This window comes from Calliopsis andreniformis, chromosome 5, assembly GCF_051401765.1.
Source record: "Calliopsis andreniformis isolate RMS-2024a chromosome 5, iyCalAndr_principal, whole genome shotgun sequence".
NCBI lineage: Eukaryota > Metazoa > Arthropoda > Insecta > Hymenoptera > Andrenidae > Calliopsis > Calliopsis andreniformis.
Genome location: NC_135066.1, coordinates 7121873 through 7137055, shown reverse-complemented (window position 1 = coordinate 7137055; position 15183 = coordinate 7121873). Strand labels below are relative to the sequence as shown.

Genomic DNA, 15183 nt, shown 5'->3' with positions numbered 1-15183 from the left:
AATCTTCGTTCAACAATTTACGCGAGTTGAATAGATATCGCAACATTGTTGGGATCGATCAAACCACGCGAATCGCCTTTTCTATTGAAAACTGAAAACGCGACATGCCATCTATATAATATATGTTGAGTGATTTTGATAATAGTTATACCATTTTTAAATAAAGAAACTAGCATAGCCCATTATGCTACTCGTTTCCAAACCTTTCCATTTCACATCACACATAAATATAAATGAGCTATTATTTGTTTAATGAGCATCACGAAGTTACATATTTCATTTATACGTTCTCGATGGAATGTAATATTTCGAATCAAAATCAATACGACAATACAAGCGCTAAACGTTTGTAGGTTATAGAAGCAATCGATATCTAGCATATTGTTTACCTCGGACATTTGTTGAGAAAGCTTCTGTGTATTTCTCGCGTGTATGCCTTTGATCACACTCTAAATTTTTCTTCCACACAATAGAAGCACTTTTTCTATTTCTGTCACTACATCTTCACGAAATTGATCCACCGACTGCGATCTCCAGATCGATCGAAGAAAGCGCGCGAATGATGCGCCGTGTGCTCTGCTTTTTCTACTGCGCATTACCGACACGCGTGCCGCAACGTGATTGGTTCTTCTGCAGAGAATAAGATCCCGTGACACTCGTTTCCCTGAAACTGTCTTACCATGTGTGCTGGAAAATCTAAAATTTTTAATAAAATTAATCAATCTGAATATTCTTTTTTTAATAATTCTCATAAATGATATAACCGGCCACCTGTTATCTCAATTATATTTCATTAGATAGCTTTATGAGGTAACATAAGCACTCTCAGTGGTTTTGAAATTCAAACTTTAAAAGGGGGAAAATACATACATAAAAATTCGGTGAAATTTCTTAGAACTTTCCCTATGAAATTACAAATTTTTCTATTAAAAGCTACAACAAATAGCAGAAAATTTACTTTACCGACTGTAATCAAGATCTCGACTTCGATCAGCTTCATTCATTTCACCTATACACTCAACATAAAAACCTCGAACATTTTTCTCAAATATGGTGCCTGTTTCTGAGAAAAGAGTACATAATTAATAATTCACCATCCCTCATGAAACCTGTCAATTACGTGTTTCAAAAGAAGCATGCTTAGTCACCCCATTATTCGAAAATGCTGAACCGTATGAAACTGAATGTAGTTCGAGACGGTTGTGGCAGCATGAACGTTATCCTGTTGGTGGTGAGCACAGGCTTTTCCTGAAAAAAGAAGAAAGTTACAGCTTAAGTTTCGTTCTAAAATAAGTGTGAACTTCGTAGACGCTCTTCGCCTTAACTGCAGCCGAGACGTGCATCCGGTTTCTGAAGAACCCTGAAGAAAGGAGGATCTTTCAAACTATACCGGGACACATTTGGCGATGGAACAGTTTTACAGAGGAATTCGAGGAAATACAAGCTGTGAAATTAAATGGCACTATCGTATGCAGTGTGAAAATGGCGAATGACTTGAGAGGACGTTCCATTGTCGTCGCTGCAGATAATGTAGTTGTTCAAAAACTTCGAAAATTCAATACTGTAGAATTACGACACTACAGCATTGTTGTTTTCAGATGCATCCATATATTTTAAGAAACTCGAATAACACTGGGGTCACTGGCTTTATGGGAGATATATGGACAACTTTAGAAGAAACTTTAGGATTCAAGTACGTATCCTTGCTTTCCATCTTAATATAAATGTTCAGAACTGTAGTTAACCAAAACTAATTTTTTTCTTTGAAAATATCGCGTGTGCTTCTTCTAGATTATATTTCAATATTGAATAATTATTTATTAGAACTTCGAAGTTTGAATCTATGTATTATTATAACTAAAAACATTTTTCTATCGAACTTATTTTATCATTAGATATTTACCAATATGATATTACGCATTGTGTCAATTTGGCGGTCTTGAACGTAGTAAATCAATTTACATTATTTCAAATGGGACAATTTCTCTCGAAAGTCGAACCGTCTTCTGGAATGGATCGTGTTCTGGTACTTCGAGCTTTCACTGTAGATCACTTAGCATCCATCAAGGTGTTAATGTGTTTTTTTCATCTGTTACGCCGGTTCATTCATCTAAATTTTACGGTAACCGTCGGAATGATATGCGTGTGTACCTGTTAAGGGACCGTACGAAGAATTTGACCAATTTTCCGTGTACCACCCACACCCGCTGGGTCAAAATACTCGCATGATTCATTCGTCTAGACAGGTATAAGTATAGTACCAGCAGGGAAAACGGGGGTGGCAAAGGGAATCAGAAAATAGTGGCGGGTTGGTGCGTGTACCGTAATAAAGGCGTTTCTTCGTCGAAAATGCAGGACGATTTACCAAAAAGCGGGACCGTCAGCTAGCCAGACGCTGATGAATGGAGAAGCTCACGCACTACTGTTGGCCACGGTGATTTATTCCGATACCTCCGGTTATTATGCTTACAGCACTCCGATTACGACCATCTCGTAAGCCACGTTTAATTTATGAAATGTGTCTTCACGATATTTATCGTGTTCATCAGTATTTTAAGCTCAGAACTTCTGAAATGGCACCTAAATTCTTCTCGTTCTCGCACACCATCGTAGGTACTCTTTATTCGTTCAATCTGATGGGACAGAAGTTTTGCAACAATGGTACACGAACATCTTCAGCCGAAGACTATGGTTGACCATTCTGATCTTCATTTTCGTCACGGTCGCCACGATCCTAGGGGTACATTACCTGAAGAAAATGATGCAGGCAAATTATGTGGAAAACGACTATGAGTTTTCTTCAGCATCCTTCAATCTATTAGTCGTTCTAGGCAGCTTGTGTGGCCAAGGTAGAGTCGTAATGCTCCTGGGTCAATTGCTCTTATAAGGTTTAACATGTTCTATCAGGATGCGAGAAAGTGCCTGCGTCTTGGCCACTTCGGCTGATCGTTTTATGTCATTTAATAACGGGATTGTTGCTGTCCGGAGGATTTAGCAGCACGCTCACCTCTTATCTAGCGATACGTGGGAGTTCCTTTCCATTAACCAGTCTGGAAGACGCGCTGCAAAAAAGAAGTCACTCTGTTTGCGTGAGGAACGATAGCAGGGCCTATATCCACTTTACGGAGGTACCTAATTTTCTAATTTACACACTTTGACGATAAATCGATCCTTTCGCGGTAAAAGGATAGTCAGTGTTCATTCATCTTTTCCAGAATGGTTCGCCACGGGGCGATGTGAGAAAGGAGTGGAAAAATTTGGTCAATATCAATTGCCCTGATATGAAAAATAGTAGTACGTTACGTACTCAGCTGTGCAAACCTGGCTTGGCTTTCTTGGAAGTTCCAGATGTGTTCCTACCAATTTATCAACATGTGAAGCATACTTGTAATATTATTCAGACACCGAATCATTATTGGAATCTCAGAATCTCGTTTCTGCATAGTAGATTTGCACAGCATCGACACATAATAGATACCTAGTGAGTGATATTTGGTTTCTACAAAATTGGATAAATTTTTTTTAAACAAATATTGTAATTTGTGTGATAGTTTGATGCGCTTTCATTCTGCTGGTATATTGAAGTACCTCGAAAGGAAGTGGATGCCTAAAGGAATACAAAGCTCGAAAATCCAACAGTCACCGTTTCAACCAGTCGAATACGCTCATATTCATCTGCTGTTCTTGGGATTGATTAGTATGGCAATAATCAGTGCTTTTATCTGCGTTTTGGAAAATGTTTGGTATAAATTACAAGTGACAAAACAGTCCTCAAAATTCGATAATTCCGATGAATCACGGGTATCAGAGAAGTTCAATAAATTTTTCCAAAATACAGCAACAAAACCATAAAAACAGAAATAAAACTAGATCATCTGATACAATACGTAAACGTATGAAATTTGATCGAAAGCTAGGAAGCTTCAAGTGAATTCTTCTATACCCTGCAATCGACAAAGTCATCCCATTCTTACTGAATTCATTCTTTATTTGATTTATACGTGCGTCATTAATAAATATCTCGAATAATGTATAATAGTAGTGGCGCAGTTGAAACAATTGTCGCTTTCTAAGGACTCTATTCACTCGACGCACGAAAATTTATTTAATCGATCTTTCATATTCCAACATCAACAAATTTTCTCGTTTATAAAAATAACACACACAAAAAAGTGGCTGCCGTCAAATTTTTTCACATTCATCGTGAAATGAGTATAAAAAGAATCGCTCAAAAATATTTCCACGCTCAAAGCATACAATATCTGCAAAAGTAGTTCTCTGCTTGTACCATAACTATATACTTAACAATATTTCAAAACAATAATAAATCAAAATTCGTGACACATCCTTAATAGACGTATCATTTTGTAACGTACTTATATTTCGAAAGACGTGTTGAATCGCACCAACTTTCATCTCGGAATACATTGACCCCGCGGCTTGTTTCTCCTTTTTACAATCGTTCGATTAAAAGATCTCGAGCGTACGCTTGGAAAATTACTATCGACATCATTTTGTACAAATAAATTCCATAAATTAGATAATAATTTAATAGATACCTATACCGTATCATTTTCTCGTGTACTCTCTAGCGAATGAAAAAAAAGGAGATATTTTTTGATTCCCTTATGATACCGAGTCTCACAAGACACAAAATATACACTTAAGCACATTTAAAAATATTTTGTTTCACGGACGTTGATCCGCGGTGCGCAAACTCGCGTTTTCTTAGATTAACGTACTAATTCATCACTAACTAGCCCGTAGCTTATATATAAAATTAAACATCTTAAGCTTAACGCTAGATCCTGCCTGCAGAAGTTACGGCACCACGTTTAACGATCGCCATGGCTCATCAAGATTGCTGAGAATCTCTCTGATAAGAGTAAAACAAAATAAATCGACCATCCTAGCAATTATATCCTTCCGCTTTAGTTCCATCACGCCTTTCGTTCGTTGCAATTTCTCTTTGGCTGTTTTTTTTCATTGGTCTATAAGAAAGTAGTATACTGTTAAATAGATAAGACTGAAGACTTATACGTTCCGGAAGCGCAAGCGTATCGCAAGAATTTTATTTAGGCTTTCGTATACTCGAATCGACTGACAATCGAATAATACTGATTTTCAAGTATAAAAGTGAAAAATAACTTGTCCTTTATAAAAAACGTGTTTTCGCTTACAATGTAATGTCGGTCGGTTCGGCAAGTAATTCCCTCAACTAATCGCGATGAACCACGGTGAACATACTTATAGTCGACAAAACTGACACTTTAAGGGCGCATTAAAGTAGCTGTAATAATTCACATACACATATAGTGGTCCTAGTGCCTGCACACGCGTGAGCGCGAATCCTGCCGACCTCTCGAACAAAAGAACTGGGACATCGATCGCGCCAAAGACTCCACAGTGAAATACTCGAAACCTCGAATTTAAATCGGTATAAAATTTCACCTTCCACACTCGTTGCAAACATTCGGATTCGGCAGGTTTTCATTGATTCTTCCCCTGAATGGTTGGCAAACTACATAGCTTGAAAGTAGCCTTTATATAAATCTCAATTGTACGATAAATCCTGTTTGCCCATAATTACTTCTACCTTCTCAGAGAAATATGATTTTTCTGACTTTTGCTTGATAAATAAGTACACGCTCCACTTTACCTGTTGACTTGTTATTCTTATTCCGAAAAAGTTTGCCAACCCCTCCCCTAAATCAATCATCAGAGACCTGACAAATGGAAGTACTGAACCATCCCGGATAAAATCACATGGTAGAAACAAGACAAGTCGCGACTCCTTTTCCTTCCATAAGGATGCCGCGACATCCCATGGACGCTGATCGTCCTAGTTCTGCTTCAAATCACTAACCACAGATAGAGATTCAGCCTCCCAATCGATCGACGTAATTCGATCTTCCATGAAACAACGTGGATGATCGTACGAATTAAATCAAAAGGGAGAGACTCTCTGGTCGGATAGACGGAAGCTACGACGACTCGTTCGCTATATCACAAGGATCGAACGAATCGTTGCATTGTGACGCATTCCAGATAAGTGGCAGGTTACCACACTTCACACTTGTGAACAGGATTCATTCGCGAACCCTTTGAACAGTTGAACTCTGTGGAGAATTCCGGCAGATTGAGGAGCGGTCCTATCACTCTGTATTTCGGCGGGCAATGAGAATCTTTCTCGATTTGAAGGGCTATCGCCTCGGGCGTCACGGCTGAGCACCATACCTGACAGCAAAAAGTTACAAATGTGACTTCAAGTTAAAAAAGTTCAGAAAAAGTTGAGTGATGCTAGCAATCAGACTGGTAAAATTACTTGGGCAAAATTCAAGAAAAAAAGTTGACGATGCGTTAAATTAAGACCAGGTAACGGTAGTTGATCTTCATAGCTTTTTGGCGTCATAATATACGCGTGATATGCAGCCTTCAAGCCTCCATTGTCGGCAATGTTCTCTCCTACGAAGGAATTTTAAGAACATATTATGTCACTCATGTACTGAAAAATATAGTAGAGTGAATAGTACAAGAATCTAATAAGTCTTCTATTTCTCGAAAACTCAGTTTCTCACGAAGAAATGTTATTCTTCATCTTCGATTTATTATTACACATAGAATCCCTGTACCATCCCTTCTACCACACTCTGTATAAATATAATCGCGTGCGACTACGTTACCTAAAGTCTGACGTCCGTTCACATGCCGGCCCTGTACTTCAAAATTGTTGTACTGTTCCACGAAACACTCTGTCCTATTCTTGAACCTCTCTATCGTAGCGTTGTTCCACCATTGATTCAAATTTCCATGTAAATCGTACTCCCTTCCTAGCAATCGTGTTAACGCGAGCAATTAAGTCTCCCATAAACCAACGTGAATTTTCCACAGCAGCAGCGAATTCGCTGTGAATTTTTCGTGGTATCCTCTTCGCACCGATAACAATTCGTATGTCTGTTTTCTTAATTCGCCGCGAATTCGTTGCCGTTGCGGAAAACTCTCATTGATCTGAGGGAGCCTTTATTCCATCACGTAAACAAAACCATCCACTATATAGAAATTTCTTAGTGTACCTTGATCATCGAATGCATGAGTTAACTCGTGTCCCATAACAACTCCAATGCCGCCGAAATTCAAGCTGTTAGGATTTGCCATATCGTAGAATGGACTCTGTAGAATACCAGCAGGGAAAACCATTTGATTCTTGGTCGGCCTGTAGTAAGCGTTCACAGTGGACGGTGTCATGATCCAAGTACTTTTGTTCACTGGTTGATCTAGCTTCTCTAAATTTTTCCGTAGATTGTACTTGTTCACCCGTATGTTATTCTGAAAATATTCATTCTGCTTGACTGATAAATCTCTATAACGTTCGTCCAGCTCGCAGGGCTTCAGGACGAAATTAGGAAAACCAATCATATCAGTGATAGCGTTGGCTTTTTCCTCAGCAGCTTTTCTCGTCTCCGCATCCATCCAATCGAGGTTTTTTAAATTCATCGTAAAAGCTTTGCGCACTTGATCAATCATCTCTTCTGCCTAGAATCAATTTCTATTAGAGAGTGAAGTCGCGATCTTTACGATAACTAACGAACCTTCGGTTTACTCTTCCCGTGAAAAACTTCTCTGACGAACATTGCTCCAATCGCAAAGCCCATGGCACTGCTGGTATCACTGACGCAGTAACGCCATTGCTCTTCACGTCCCTCCGATCCGATCAAGGCTTTCCTGAGACCCTTGTAAGCGTCGCGAAAAGGTTTCGACAAAAACCCAGTTAGCGCTCTCACAGTCTGCCAAACTAGGTAGTTATTCAATATTCTGTGGACAGAACTTGTGATAGAAAAACAGACAAAAAACAATGGAATAATGTGCAACATGATCCAACTAACATTTTTCCTTCGTCCGTTTTGTTTAAGCCTATAACAAGCTTTGATAACTTGACGAAATATTCCGGAGCAAAATTCACGATCATCGTTTTGTTATTGACCTTCTTGTTAACGAGACGCGTTGCATTTTGAAAGTAGTCGACCCAGGACATCTAAAATTATGTTGGTATTTGTACAAGATGTCTACAGTGGAATCCACGATTTTTTAAATAATTCACAATGATGCACCAAGGACATGTTATAACTATCAATGCAAAATTAATCCATCAAGGAGGACAAGCAATTTTCGAATTCTTTCCATACGATCGACGATGTGTATTCAAGTGGGGTTTTGTTTATAACATAAACAAAACAAAAAGAATAAAATTCCTAATATAGCTCAATATAATATGCCTAATAATATTTTCTTATATCACCAACATTTTAAAAAATTTTGAGTTATCGCTTTTCATGTACATCGCCCTCTACAGCATTCTCTTGTTGCATTACTGTAAGTAATAAAATCGTGGATACCGATACAGTGAACACTTTATAGTCGCTATTTGTTTCAAGTGGAATTCTTGACAGTAAAAGTGTTGCTTACGAAGGGTGCTTTACATTGAAGTTCGCCCAACGACATCAAGTTATAAAGCTTCTCCTCGTCTCTACGCTCTTCTGGAGGTGCCATGATCTGTGCCAACTTCGTCTCGAAGTCTATTACAGCCTGCATCTGTTTCCTCGTCGAGTTCTCCTCGCCACCTAACAGCACGCCGATCTGCAAACATGTACGAGCACCTATACTCGATTCACTAGCTGCGGGATTGTGAATGAAACGTGACAAGCGATCATCGTCGCTGTTGTACCTTCGTCATATACTCCAGATAAGCTGTCAACACTTTGTCGTGCTCGGTGACGTTGATGTAGTTCTCGATGGACGGCAGTGTCAAGCCTCCTTGATCGATCTTGAAAAGAAGCGGTTCCATTAAGTTCAACACAGACTGACAATATCGTTTAGATAACTAAGTAAATTCAAGTTCGCTTAGTAACACCTCACCCCGTTTTTGTTAGAAAATAGTAGCTCTGAGCTTACTTAGATATATTTCTTATAGACCAGATATATTTTATTATAGGTATTTAAAAGCTACTCAGAAGTAACACCTCAACTGAACTTCAAAAAATGTTGATTCACATTGAAAAAGAGATAATGATGAATAACATCAAAATTTAGTTCGAAGTTCTTTAGTAGAAGTAAAGAAAAATAATAACTGAAAAATTGTAACTACTGGAAGAAACAATTAGGTATAGCCACATAAACTTTGAAATATAAATAAACTTTGAAATTTGAATTTCCTCTCAGTCATCTCAATAACACTAAAGTAAAGCGGAAGTGCACGCTTGACCTTAAGCAAAGCGTCACGCTTTTAGTGCTTGGAAAGATCTCTCAAGGAGCCTTACTTGTATAATGTGCCTGGTACTATTTCGATCGTCTTCGTTCACCACCCATGTAAACAAGCCGTCCATGTTATAAACGTTTTGCAGAATATGCATGCTATTTTGCAAGGACCACGTGCTCAGATTGAATTTCCCGGAAATGTTCCAGCCACCTACTGTATCCAGCAGGTCCAGCAGCGGTTTCGCGCCAAGGGTCTCGATGGTATCATTCGCGTCCATGCAAGATAGAAAATAATATTTCGCCTTCCTCTCGGCCTTCGATTTCATCTCGTTGAATGGTTTTTCTGTTGAAACGGAAATAAATATCTATATTTCTATAATTTACTAATAAAGAATACTCAGTCCTACAATATAGATTTACATACAAATAAATTCATGCGAAAATTTCTTAAATGACACGTACTATAGTTTTTGTTTAATTAATTTTAAACTATAAGACGAAAACTATAAACTCTTTTTAATATAGGTCTGTCATCATGAAATTGCAAAATAATCAATGAAAATTCGCTCCTTCTAAATATCGGGACTCAAAAGATATAGAATGCATTGACCCTTAAAAAGTTTCTAAGTGGATTACCAAGTACGTTCTTGACAACCAGCTGATTTTCTTGCTCCAGTTTGCCAAACGTTTCCCACATGCTGTTGCCATCTGGGATAGGATTCTTCTTGATCCACCCGCCGCAAGCGTATTGGTAGAAGTCTTCGCACGGATCGGCGGAATGATCGATGCTATTTATGATGGACGCCGCAACGGTGACGCAATGCTTCGTTAGACAGTAAGTATCTAAAAAAAAATATTCGTCGTTCCACGAAAATTCCTCTACGCTATTCATATAATGAACCGATTTTGTAAATAATCGTGGTACCTTCTCCGTGAGAAGTCACGTGGAGTATCTGCGACTCGTCCCAACCATTCTTACTGCTAATTACTATCGACAGCAGCACGACCATCAATAAGAGAATCGCACAGATAATAAAAAGGCATCTCTCTAGTGCACTTCTTGCTCTCCATAGCGACGTCCCCTGCATGAAACGAAGACTGTATCGCGGCTAAAATAGATAGAATTCTCTATAATTCTATCTCTACATCGCAACAGTATCTCTTAAATATTAGACCATTCGAAAGTTCATAGCGTTTGTTAGGCATTTTAATTCTACCTTTATAATTATAGAAATGATATTTATAAATATATAACAAGTTAAGAAAAAGTAATTGAACTAAATAAGTACTTTTACTATAATATATTAGCTTTCTGAATGATCTTGTATACAATTGCAATAGTATATCTTAATTGCAAAAAGTCAGCAATTTCTGTATTTAGTACTTTCACTGCCACATGGATGACTCTTTCACTTTATACCGTATATAGTACAAACATACTAGTAATACTATTTATATTATATAATAAAAGAAATAATATTTTAACGCAGTTTTGTGTCAAAATAAGGTCACGTTACATACTAATTTTAGCATGAAAATTTCTAGCAAATATAGCATGGAAGCCAAAGTGTTAAACATTACTGATACCTGCTCCAGATGTTAACGTACCGAACAATATCTTATATGCGTGGAGGATGTGCTTATGCCCTCGCTGTTCAAAGCCACAGATCCAATACTGTTACTGTCCTCGTCCTCGAACTCCGCCTGCTTGTACATCATCATCTATGAAAAAGATGACAAATGTTATAGCTAGAATACATAGAAACGACTGATACTGCTTCCCAATACAGACAAAAGAACCACTGTGTACAACCTCGTAGTTACACGATATCAAATACGCCAGATATACATATTTAGTAACCCATAAATCTGCCCCCTAGCGAATTACCAGAACCGCGCCTGATACATAGTTATTATCTCAATGATAACGTTACTGAGGCTACTGGAGGACTCCACGCAGTTTTCGTCAATACTTTTATCTCCAGGTACTACCACGATTCGCACTTATCCCTCCCTACGAAACAGTTCTCAAACGCTGTAATATCCCTGATCTAGAGCCTCTGCTCCATCAACTGTGCTCGCGTGCCTCCGCGTTGGCCCACATTGCTAAACCTCTTGTTTTCTTCGTAAACCGCCGTCAGCTCTATTAGATCATCGTAAGCACGCTCTATGACGCAGAAACGCGTTGAAGACGTCAAAGGACGCGACCCCAGCTGTCGCAACGCCAATAGAACACCGTTTTTGCCGGAATGCTTCCATTGAAGACCATCGAATCGATTCTCACGCTAAGAAGTAGAGTACCCAAGGCGGAACGGAGTCCCGCGACGAGATGTGCCTCGAGATGCACGCGTTTGCGGCAAAGTGGAAATACTGTCGGCGGAATTGCCGCGATGGTGACACGGTTTTAGCCCACACTAAAAATACGTATCCTCGACTCGCCGTGACGGCGAAGCGAGTACCAGGGTCGCTCGGCCTAGTTGGGCCGCACGAATAACATTGTTGCGACAAGTGGTTCACCCAAACCGCGCGAAGCTTTCCGTATGAAGTCGGTGCGAGCTCTGGAGGTCCTCACGGCACGCTTTCATGCATCGGACTGAGCGTAATCTGCGAGATTACGCTATCACGAAGACCCGATGCTCCGTCGACGAGGGAAGCTTTTTGGTTGCCTGATAAGGAAGCTGCCCGCTGTGTCTCTCTGCTTCGTCGATCCTACGACGCACAGTGGGACCGTTTATATAAGTATCGTGGAAAAAACATCATATCTGCGATATTTCTTAATATCTTTTGATACTTTCTTTTTATGTTACTGTTTAGTAGTTCGACGTTATATGGACAGTAATGACTACAAAATGAAGGCAAATAAAGAGAATAACAATTTATGTAGTAAACTAGTATTACAGTAGGACTGTATTACAGTCCATATAACATTGAAATATTAACAAGTAATATGAACATAAATACTAAAAAATATTGAGAAACATCGAATTACAAGGTTTTCTTCGCAATTCCTATGTAAATGCCTCGATCGAAGTTCATTCAAATTTGTATGCATAGCGTTCTATAATTATTTATCAGTAACAGCTGAAGTAGCGAAAAGTAGCAGGCAAGTTTTACAGGACTATTAGTAGATAGTATACGCTTTCAAACAGTACTATCAAGAGCTTGGAGGAACATGGAGCTTTTTTGGTATTCCTAAGACAATTTGGAACAACTTGAATTTTTGCCTATTTCAAGCTGAATAGTATGATTCCGAGCATGTAAATATCTACAGACATTCAAGAAATAATGAATGAACATTATAAGACAGCATATCATACGGAAGGGTAACTTCTACTCAATGTTATTTCATAACTAATGTACAAAAGGCATATCTATTTGCACAATTAAATACTTTGGAATATTGCTTATCAAAATATAGCGATCGATACACTAAAATAGAACTATTAGACTTTAGGGTCTTTTCCACACTGGCCCCACTGTGCGACGCGCGGAACTCAATTACACGCGACTCGATGCGCTCGCGGCGTATCTTTAAGCACGTTTCCGTGTCAAGTCTCGGTATTAATTAACTTAACAGGTTGGTGGTCGACAAGACGAAGACGATGGTCAGGCAGCTCGGTTACGAGTGAAGCGTGGCGAGACTCGTGTTCGGACTGCAAGCAGCCTGCACGCGTGTATACACGAGGATCCGCGTGAGTACGCGCACGCGTAAGCAATTGAGCTAACCGACTCGTCTATGAGCGTTCTGACAGGAAACAGACACTTGTGGCGCCTTTAATACAATTTGCATCTTTTCTGCTCTGGATACTGTATCTTTTGACATCCGAAGATTAAACAATGGAGGAAAGAGGAACTATTTTGATAATTTGATGCATTGTAGAGCGATCCTGGCATTATAGATAGTGTCCTAGTTTTAATGTGCGAAACTTTGTCAGTAGATAAGATTTGTGAGTCTAGATAAGAAAAAAATGTTGCGTGAACATAGGTTGTTTAACGCTTTATTAAAAAGTTATAAACAAAATTACAAAATCCCAACCGATATGCAGTTTTATGCGAGTTATGTTCACTATCAGCGCTCGACAAATACTAATTTTTGTTGAATAGTAATTATTACATTTATTTGATACTAATTGTTACTACTGATATCAATTTTTATCTAAATTTATAAATGCAACTAATGTTCTAGTGCCACTGTTTATCTTGTATTACTCATAATGGTGACCATTTTGAAATGGAACATTTTGAAATGGAATATTATGTTCATATAATATGTTTTCTCTTATCTAGGCCTGTGGAATATACTGATAAAGTTTCGCACATAAAAACTGGGACACCCCGTATATTATTTCTTATATCATTTTTCTATCCTACTTTATTGCATTCTCTTATACTCCCTAGTTTTACTTTAGTCTGTATTCTCACAATTGTTCTCTTCATATTTCTATCTATCAAAAGGTTTTATCCCGTAAAATCAATAAATGAATAATAATAATAATAATTTTCCCGACGGCTTGCATCCTTTTTTCAACGTTGACAACCAGGTTACGATAAATGTCCAAACCGAATGATAAATTCAACGCGTGTATAATCGTCCCATTACCCGCCCATCGCAAAAGCAACACGTACTACTTATTCATTTATCTCCCGATTCGTGATTCATTACCCAAATGCTGCGTATTGAATGTTGATAGCCAGTATTTACATTTGTTATCTTTGTAATTAAATAATTATAATGATTTTGCCTCAAGAAATCACAATATTAATAACAGAGTCTGATCGTGGTCTGATGAGTCACAACCCGGTTCAAGATCACCATCAATATGCTTGGCATCGTTATTATTTATAATACACCTGTGGGAAGAGCGCGTACTTCAAGGAACTAATTAACATGAACGATCTTTTATAATGTTTTATTGCAAGAATACGCAGCATCAAAGATACTCTCCAACCTAGTGGAATGAACGATGCAGCTTGAGATCTAAAGTACCATCCCTACTATTGTAATTGGGGTAATCGTGCTTATTCCGAGTCGCAACACTCACCTCCACCGACATCTTGCCCGGCACGATCGCGTAATCACCGCACTATCACTTTAATTATTGATTGCGCTGAATCGGGAGGGAGCAAGTCCCAGAGACGGAAGGGAAAAGGAAAGGGTGAATGACAGACCGAGGAGAAAAGAGGTGTCACACGAAACTACGCTCGTACGCGAGACTATGACATCTTCCAGTGATTTTTGTCACAGCTCCGCTGCTATATCGGTGTATGTATGCCTCGTTTTGCGTGGCTGTCTCTCATGGGGATGCTTCGACGCACCTCAACCCCCCTACCAATCCTCTTCATATTGATTTCCTTCGGGCCTGCCGGGTGCACCTGCCATCTCTTACCGTCACCTCGTGCTCGCCGACTGCTGTTTACCATCGCAGCCCACGTTCCTCGCTCGGTTTATCAATACTGCGTTAACAACAATTATCCGTGTTCGTGGTTAATCGCGTAACGAGCGCGATTTATGTTTGAACCTTCTATTTTCTACGTTTTAATCGCGGTGAGTGTTACTTGCGCGATCGGTAATGAGTTACCATGTCGCAATAAATGGGATAAGCGGACGAAGTATGGTCAGAACTTGCAATGAAGTTTTGCTCATCCGCCCATTTTCAATCAATTTTCGAAGGCCTCCCGCGCTAACTCCCACTATGCCTACCATAATTAATATTCTTACATGAAATTTTTAGAAGAAATGTGCTTGTTAAAGCATTAAAAATTTTCCAGAAAAACTTTTAAATTTGCCCAAACAAATTCTTGGAAATAGCCTTATTCTTAGCCGGTCCAGTGGTTGCCCTCCCTTAAAGTAAAAAAATTAAAAATGTGTTTTTACTCTACAAATATTGTACTTTTACGTATGTAATAAAAGGACAAATTTTTAAAACATGA

General features: G+C 38.8%; 2 protein-coding genes across 11 annotated transcripts; one reads left to right on the top strand and one right to left on the bottom strand.

Annotated features, from left to right (window-relative positions):
* Positions 1-1162: 1162 nt before the first annotated feature.
* On the top strand, positions 1163-3863 carry LOC143179596 (uncharacterized). The gene is made up of 13 exons (XM_076378911.1): positions 1163-1231; positions 1309-1530; positions 1599-1697; positions 1733-1736; positions 1792-1845; positions 1896-2122; positions 2160-2211; positions 2243-2312; positions 2356-2493; positions 2614-2849; positions 2908-3128; positions 3192-3481; positions 3552-3863. The coding sequence occupies exons 1-13, from the start codon at positions 1163-1165 to the stop codon at positions 3850-3852; spliced, it is 1983 nt and encodes a 660-aa protein (XP_076235026.1). The 3' UTR covers positions 3853-3863.
* A 2197-nt stretch (positions 3864-6060) lies between these two features.
* Positions 6061-14459, bottom strand: Nep3 (M13 family metallopeptidase neprilysin 3). Of its 10 annotated transcripts, none has more exons than XM_076378163.1 (13): positions 14295-14459; positions 10861-10974; positions 10178-10361; positions 9889-10095; positions 9315-9595; positions 8723-8821; positions 8464-8634; positions 7884-8032; positions 7590-7812; positions 7074-7533; positions 6684-6773; positions 6326-6465; positions 6061-6237 (listed from the first exon to the last, which is right to left on the bottom strand). In XM_076378163.1, exons 1-13 carry the CDS (start codon positions 14304-14306, stop codon positions 6061-6063), a joined length of 2307 nt encoding a protein of 768 aa, XP_076234278.1. In that variant the 5' UTR covers positions 14307-14459. The 10 variants fall into 10 exon arrangements, with proteins under 10 accessions (XP_076234278.1, XP_076234269.1, XP_076234277.1 ...); XM_076378154.1 differs by having other exon boundaries at positions 6684-6830; positions 14295-14456; XM_076378162.1 differs by having other exon boundaries at positions 6684-6830; positions 10178-10334; positions 14295-14456.
* Between the last annotated feature and the right edge of the window lie 724 nt (positions 14460-15183).

Bases quoted from the DNA above. Each gene is read 5' to 3' on its own strand.
- LOC143179596 (XM_076378911.1), top strand. From the start codon at position 1,163: ATGCTGAACCGTATGAAACTGAATGTAGTTCGAGACGGTTGTGGCAGC. The intron at 2,494-2,613 runs GTAAGCCACGTT...ACACCATCGTAG, and splicing joins ACTCCGATTACGACCATCTC to GTACTCTTTATTCGTTCAAT. The intron at 3,129-3,191 runs GTACCTAATTTT...GTAAAAGGATAG, and splicing joins CCTATATCCACTTTACGGAG to TCAGTGTTCATTCATCTTTT.
- Nep3 (XM_076378154.1), bottom strand. The intron at 8,822-9,314 runs GTAAGGCTCCTT...CTTCTTTTCAAG, and splicing joins GTACCAGGCACATTATACAA to ATCGATCAAGGAGGCTTGAC. The intron at 7,534-7,589 runs GTTCGTTAGTTA...AATTGATTCTAG, and splicing joins ACGGGAAGAGTAAACCGAAG to GCAGAAGAGATGATTGATCA.